At 36.1% G+C, this 8,193-nt stretch overlaps 1 protein-coding gene and 1 pseudogene across 2 annotated transcripts; one reads left to right on the top strand and one right to left on the bottom strand.

Moving 5' to 3' along the window:
- Nucleotides 1-843: 843 nt before the first annotated feature.
- Nucleotides 844-2,760, top strand: LOC122027498. Of its 2 annotated transcripts, none has more exons than XR_006124429.1 (2): nucleotides 844-1,204; nucleotides 1,339-2,537. XR_006124429.1 is itself a non-coding variant. In XM_042586491.1 (2 exons), the coding sequence occupies exons 1-2, from the start codon at nucleotides 944-946 to the stop codon at nucleotides 2,699-2,701; spliced, it is 414 nt and encodes a 137-aa protein (XP_042442425.1). In that variant the 5' UTR covers nucleotides 855-943; the 3' UTR covers nucleotides 2,702-2,760. The 2 variants fall into 2 exon arrangements, 1 of the variants encoding a protein (XP_042442425.1); XM_042586491.1 differs by lacking the exon at nucleotides 1,339-2,537 and adding an exon at nucleotides 2,549-2,760 and having other exon boundaries at nucleotides 855-1,204.
- LOC122026512 lies at nucleotides 2,760-7,941 on the bottom strand (annotated as a pseudogene).
- Between the last annotated feature and the right edge of the window lie 252 nt (nucleotides 7,942-8,193).

An 8,193-nucleotide genomic window follows, 5' to 3' on the forward strand; every position in this document is an offset into this window, starting at 1 on the left:
TTTATTTCCACCCTCTAACCAAATATAATATATATCAATTTATCTAATTGCCCTTTATATTTTTTAGGTATAAAAAGTCTAAAAGTAAATATAATTAGATAAAAATATACTAGATTCTCTTTAAATAATACTCAATTTGATAGAAAATATACTAGATTCTTTTTAAATGATGCTTAATTTAGGAGGAATTATATTAAACGGGAAAAAACTATGATCAATTTTCCACTCTAATCAAACATAATGAATATCAATTTACCTAATTGTCTCTCATATTTTTAGGTATAAAAAATCTAAAAATGAGTATAATTATTTTTAAATTTAATACATTAAACTAGAATCTAGTATATTTTCTATCAATTGACCACGACTTTTTTCTCATCTCAATTGATTATCTTTAAATAGTGGGCAATTGGATGAAAAATATATTAGATTCTCTTTAAATGAGAAAAAAAATCGTGCTCAATTTGATAAAAAATATATTCAATTTAAATTTAAAGTACTGAATTTAAAATAAATTATACTTATTTTTGAATTATTATATTAAAAAAATATGAGAGATAATTAGATAATAATATTTATATGTGAAAATTAAAGTAAATAAAATTTTATAGGCAAGGAGTGGAAATAATTTATTTCAATGGGATTACATGGAGAATTAAAGTTATATTTAGTGATTTTTATTCAATTTACTCGTTTTTAATCAATATGTAAATCGGTTAGTCCAATTTCCAGCTCAAATAAAAAGAAAAAAAATCTCGAAAAGTAGCACGAGGTGCACGTGAGAGGTAACATGTCCACGTGAGTGCGAGAAAGGGAGACGGCGGACTTCTCACTGACGCGTTCCGCGGCTTCTTAAATCCGCCTCGATTCCTTCCTCCTCCGCTCGCCTCCAGTTCCCCAAATCCACCTTCCGCCGGCCCAATTAAATTAATGGCGGAGAGAGATGGCCGCCCACTTCCCTGCTCCCTCGCCTATTACTTCCCCTGATATCGTCGGTCGCCCTACTCTCTGGTTCGCTTGGTGCAGGTCGGGAACCGATCAGTCATCGCGCCGCCTACGTCTCGGACGGCGTAGAAGCTCCAAGCTTCCTGCTACCCCTTGCTCGTTCGGTTCCCCACTTGCATCAAGTGAATTCGAGAGTAATTGGCGAGAAAGGAAGCTCCTCGATTGGATTTGGGTCTTCGATCGTTGGTGGTGTCTTCAGGTACGCCTCTTTCTTGCCATCCCTATCTTACCCTTTTTTACTTTAATTTTGGTTAAAAATTGGTTTTTTTTGGCTGCTTTTCTCCTTTATATCTTAATATTTTGGCGGAAGCTAATTTTTTTATGCTGATACAGATGATCTAGCAAGTGGGGTTTTTTTGTTCTTCATCTTGTACGAAGTAGACCTGCTATCCCTATTATCATCCTCTTTCATCTAGAGAAAAAAACACGATCTTGGTGTTTATTTATCATTTGTGATATTTGGTAGTAATTCTCATTAACTCAGTAATCTGGCACGTTATTGTTCTTCATCTTGTCGACTAATTAAAATTTATTAAATAGAAGAAAACTTCTTTCTTCTGGGCGAGATTGGGATTAGAAACGCTAGGCGACAATGAATCAAACAGCTAAAATGTTAGTAGTAACAGGCTGGCCAGATTAAAAAAAAATGTGATCAATGGCATCCGTGCTTTTCTCAGACTCTGACAACGAAGGAATGAAGGTATTATTGTAGCAAAAGATGTCCGTTCCAAAAAGTAATGAAGATACTGTGTGGCAAACAGTAGACACGTAAGAGTTTCGATACCAAAATCTTATATAGTAACACTCTTTTTAACCATTGTACCGCCCGAGGGACCAGGAATGAAGACAAAGTTGTTGGAATCTTGTAGCTTTTTCATATGCTCAAAGGAGAAGGAGTGCTTTACTCTAAGAAGGTGAAAAAAAAACCCAAAACATGTTAGTGGGGAGATGGATAACCCAGACTAAATTGCTTCTCTTTCCATTTCCATCTATTTTTGGAGGAACGAATTTGATGGAAGAAGGGATTTGTCATTTGTGGCATCCTTCCTTTACTATCTGCCATTTTTTCTTCACTCTTTTTATATTTTTGTTCCTGGCCTGTCAACAAAAGTTTAAAAATGGTGAAAAAATGGGTTTGTTTTGTTGGATACTGCCGGGAAAAGTTCTTGTCACTGAGGCAAAGTTACCCGCCTTGATTTATATGGGATTTTCTGTGCTTCGTGTTTGTATTATTGCGTCACGAACTTTTGGTGATACAGTCATGCGTGATTGCGGGACGCTTACTAATGGGCAAAAGCAGTCTGCAGTACTTTAGATTAATGATCTGAAATGACTTGTCTGGTAATGTGGGATCGTTGTCAGTGAATTGATATTTTAATCGATATAGGGTAACTGAAAGTTCAGACTAGCCGACAGAGGATCGTCTCTAATCTGGATGAATGTGTCAGGCCAACATAGAATATAATTGAACATCTAAATTCACATACGGATTTGTCTTGATATTTGAGGTTGAATGTTTATTTTTTCCTTGGAGATGTTGCAGACTTGCATGCTAGGAGAAAAGTATCATGGATTTGAGAATTGCACAAGATTGAACAGTGCTAGGACCACCCACAGATTTAAGTTGGAGTGTGAATGGAACCATATATACAACGACAGCAACACCAAACTGAACATAAATACAGGAAACAATTGAAGGATTTCATGACAGATGACACTGTGTTTCAAACTCTTTCAGTGTCTTACAAATGATGTATACAAAGTGGTTGATTCCCTTAGGAGGGTTGTTCTTCCACAAGACCTTTAAGGCAGAGCAATTTTAAATGACTAATATGGATTATATCATCAATTACAGGAAAGGGAAGAACTAGCAAATGATGTAGTGCGTTCAAAAGACATCTGATAAAACATCTAACGGATGGTGAAAGACCTGATCTTTTCAAATTTCAGGCACCTAAAGATAGAACAGAGCACGCAACTCAACTCTTGGAGATGTCGTCTGTCAACCTGACTATTCTCAATTAGCATTCACGGCGAATTAGGCACAAAATTCCCAACCTTATGAGACAACCCATCAACAGTCACATCTGTGTGTTCTGGTATCCGTTCTTCCTGAAATATCAAGCCAGATAAAACTTTCAGTATCAGCACTCTTTCCTAGCACATAGTGTTTCCCCTAGATAATTTGCAAATGGCATTCCTAAAGGAAACAAAATTTTCTATCTAAAAAATATAAGAATGAGCACAACTGATATAACAATGTTAGTTTAGTTTAGAAGTAGGACCAAACAATCCTGTCAACTTTCAATATATCCAATACAACAAATGCATAATGGTCAAGCTACCTACAAGTCAACCTAGTTTCAACAGTTGTTTTTGTTCAATTTAAAATATGAAAGATGAGCTGATTTTCAATATACTTTTACATATTGGATAAGTTGATCAAGGTGTATCTGCAGCAATTTTACTAGCAATCATGAATCACCCAGTGGACATGATGTCAAGACCATCATCATCCATGCCTATCATAATACTAATGCAAAAGAAGCCTTGGCAAACTAAGCCACATGGATTGCTAATTCTACTATATTTTAATCATGATTAAAATATGCTAACCTTTCCATTTTCAGATAGCAAATAAGAATGCCACTACCTCTATATCTAAATTTTCCTTTGACATCTACACACTTGGATGCACCAGTACTAGCACTCTTCAGCAAGCTAAGATCGCTTATATTTGATTTGTCTGAACCATCTCCCATGGTTAATGTTTTCTCCGGTTCTTCTTGTGACTTGGGAGGGCTTTGAAGGGTGGTTCTGGCAACACTCAACAGATTCTGCAGTCCGCTTCTCAAAATCATTATTTTGGTCATTAATTTCAACTTTCGGTGCACAACCCCTCTCTCTGTTGCAATAAAACAAAATTCACATAAACGAAATGGAATTAGTATCAAATTCGGATGCTCTGCTTAACCAATTAATATACAACATGTCAGCAAGGTTAAATGGACTACTAGTTCAGAATTAACAGTTTATAAATGGGCATTACCTAGGCAAAGATGCATATTGTCGTTGGAGTGGAGTACTTCTTCCACTCTTGCCGTAATGCTCTTCAAGATGGGCAAATTGGCGCTTAAACGTATCAATTCCACTGTTCGGCAGATATTCAAAGATTGTAAGATGCCAGTAGTTCACAGTGATTCATGAAACAATAAATGGCACAAAGTATAGCAAAAATTCTGGAAGAATTTCACCAAACCATACAAATCTGGAAAGCACGGTCTATCTTATCAAACAACATTTGCGAGCTTCCCTATTTATTATTCCTTTTTAAAATGTCAACAAATTTTCGTCTGATAAGAATATGAAAGAGGAAAACATCTTTATCAAATCCGTTATTTTTCTTCATTAAGACAAAATGGAATATGGATCTGAAAGATGGCAACAAAGCGACAATCTAGCTCAAAACAAATCCAAGATTATTGAATCAAGACCATATATAGGAAGAGAAACAAGTTGAAGAAAATTACTATCTAATATCATACATATATGTCAGTTATCAATATATGTAAGGCAAACATTGAATGTCTGTATTAATATCATGCTACTGCTTTATGATCTAAGTCTATAATATTCCTCTTCATACAAGGAAAAAATGTTGTCCTTCAGTTTATATCCTGTTTTAGTTGTTTAACATTGTCCAAACCAGTATATTATTATTTACAAGATTAATGCACATCTAAGGTAAATTTCATAAAAACGTAAATGGGTAGAGGGTGCAGAAAACAAAGCTATTAACATCTATTAAAACGTGTCCTACAAAATCTTTGAGGAAAATTTAATTAAAACCACACCTAGGGTACATGAAGCTAGTCTGTTCTCCACCTTGAAGATACTCCTGTAGCATTAGCGGATGATACTCCAAAATCTGTTTGCTTCCCGAGAGGAAACCCAGGAAATGTTAAACATGGACCAACTTTGAGCAAGAGAAAAGCAATAAAGATATATCAGTATTTGGTGGTGTACCTCTCTGTATATTAGTCCTCTTACATCATCCTATGTCAATTTCCTCTCAAATTCAAATTCAAGTTTGGAGATTGATTGTGTCGATGGCTCCCTGTCTACATTTGCAAGACCCCGAAAGTAGGATCTGCTAGAGCCTGAAAATCAACCAATACAAGTATCAACTAAATAAACAAATAGTCAATCAGTTTCTTTCATGTTTAACCTGAATCTACCATTGTTAATAAGCTAAGAGAGAAACAAATCTTCTTCTGCAGTAGGCCTATCTTTTTGATCAAATGCTAGTAGATGCTCTAGTAAATGAAGTGCCAATGGATCTACATTTGGGAATTTCTGTGAGAAAGGAAATGGTTGCTTTCTCCGCATGCTACTAAGGTATCTCCTTGCTTTTACGAATATGTGACATCAAAATGAATGTAAAAGAAATGCAACAGCCCCAAGACATGTTTAAAATTTTGCACATGAACATAAAAAAAAAAGAAGAAAAATTAAGCAGGCAAAGATCTGGGATTCAACATTAGTTGTTTTCAGTTACTCAAGAATCAAAACCTTTGATTTAAATATGAAGTCCTATCTCACTCAACTATCTTCAGCTACATTATTTATAGTTCTTTGTTTAAAACTGAGAGGCAAAAGTAAAGACAAAGACTAAGAAACGAACATGTTGAAAGCCAATTTATACTTTACTTCCAATGAGGAAATTCAAATAGAAGATGAAATGTTCTATTCTTCCAGTAAAAATCTTACCAAGAAAGCTAGATACTGACTTTATATGTTATTTTAACTTTGCATGAATAAAGATTGCTATTTAATTTCACTACCATTGCTGTATCATAACAACTAAGAACACTTTAATACAATCAAGAACCTCAAATATACAAAACTATTTATAGCTGAGCATAAAATCCTAGCAAATGTGCTGTAGATGGTGGCCAATGCAGATTACGATCAAATAGAATATTTTAGTGGTCATTCAATCTCTTAGCAAGCACATAAAGATAAGAGGTGAAGAAAACAATAATTTTTGCACAGGGGCATTAAAAGGATCACAAGCATCAATGCCAATTGTCCTTTTGTATGAATCAAAATAACATGTCTTGCCGCTTGGAACCAAAAGAAAATCAAGTTCCACAATGTATTGAGCACCATAATCTAACAGAAAGAAACATTGGCAGAAATCACAGAAATAACAAAGAAAACAAGTTTATTTTTTTCCCCTCGAAACTTAGTTTCTAATAGTCCTTGGGAACATTGTTCAAAATGTGACTTTAAGCAATTGCATGTCTATAAGTACAAGCTAAAATGAAAAATACATAAGATAATTGTACAACCCTAGCAATGGTTTCAGCAGAAGGTGTTCCAAGGAAATCAGTCATCAGATCCAACTGATGGACCACATTCTTTCCAGGAAATAAAGGTCTTCCGGTCAGCATTTCGGCAAATATACATCCTATGCTCCAGATATCAATTGCTGGGGTGTACTGCAAAGGGCAAACATAAACCAGGTGAATCATCTTTAGCAGGGAATAGGTCAGTAAATCACACAACAAACAGGCCAGTTTTTTTTACTTTGTCTAATAGGCAAGAGGAGACAGGCAAATCACTTTTGAGATGATGTACTTTAAATCAGGGATGGTAATGGGGCGGGTTCAGATCGGGTTTGTCCAATCCTAGAATTGGCCCGTCAAAAAAAAAAGAGCCTGAACCCAGACCCACTCCGCCTAATTTTTCAACCTGCCCGCACCGACCCCCCGCTCAAAACCTGGCGGGTCCATAGCGGGTTGGACCCACCAACTCGCTAAGCTTAAACAAAAGATACAAGTTAACAATAAGTTATTATTATTATTATTATTATTATGGGCGCGGGTTCATTGAAACCCATAACCCGTCTCGAACCTGCTTCTAAACCCAGTCAACAGATTTTGACCCATCCCATAATCCGTTTGACCGGATTTAAACCCGTCCCAAATGGCACGAATTTAATATGGGCCCGGATTTAAACCCGACTTATTTCCATCCCTACTCTATAAGAACCATCAGCAAGAAAAAAGCACAAGCAGGATACTTCAGATTGGTTTTTTATACAACATATCATCATCATTACCAATTTACCCATGTTTACCCCATCATCATTATCAAGTTGGTTTTAACAATAATATTACATGCCACGAATTCGTCGGATAGTTTTTCAATATGAGTAGAATATAGCTAAACTAAATGCAAGAAAGTCAAAAAAAAAGGTAACAAGAAACCCCTGGTAAATATCATAAAATAATCAAAAAGTTCAGCATAAATATTCTCATGCATCCACATGTTCACAGTAGAAGTGAATGCTGATATAAATATGCATATCAAATAATTCATTTCCAAGAATTAAAGATATCAAATTAGAGCTTTTATATGTAACAAGAGGCTATTATTTTGGGGGAAAAAAACTAACTTTAGAGAAAAAGGAACCACATAGCTCTGGAGCACGATACCATCTAGTTGCCACATAATTCTGAAAAGGCAAAAAAAAAAATGTAGTCAACAAACTTTAACAATGCATCAATAGCACACAATAATGTGTAAATGAACAGACATCAAATACAAGAACTAGAATAGCCTACTTGGGTTTAACCTCATATGCTTTTACAGTCAGAGACATACAGTCCAAAAGATAGCTGATGGAGCATCATTAAATGATACACGAGCAAGACCTAAGTCACAAATTTTCAGTTTGCAGTCTGCATTAGCAAGTATATTCTTGGACTTTAAATCCCGATGAAACACATTCGCTGCAACAAAAGAAAAAAATAGCGTTCCATGTTTAGACAAATCCCAAGTTCAAATACTTCTCAAGAGAATGACAAGAAGAACAAAAACCTGTACCGAGAACACCTTCTTGTAGGGTGGTTGTTCAATCGGCGGCATCTTAAAGCGCTTGGGACTCAGATATGGGAGAGACCGATGAGTTCCATGCCTTCGATGATCCGGAGCTCGTCTTCGTCGCCCACCTTACCGGACTCGTTCAGGAGAGGGATGACGGAAGATCTATGCGATCTGCGATGGAACCAGCGACGGACTCCGTCCCCAGTTGCACCTTCCCCCGTATAAAGACCGCGTCAGCGGCGGCTAGGACGCTTGGAGAGAGGAGATGAACATTCAGGTCTTTACCGCCTTCGT

This window comes from Zingiber officinale, chromosome 10A (genome assembly GCF_018446385.1).
Source record: "Zingiber officinale cultivar Zhangliang chromosome 10A, Zo_v1.1, whole genome shotgun sequence".
Classification (NCBI taxonomy): Eukaryota; Viridiplantae; Streptophyta; class Magnoliopsida; order Zingiberales; family Zingiberaceae; genus Zingiber; species Zingiber officinale.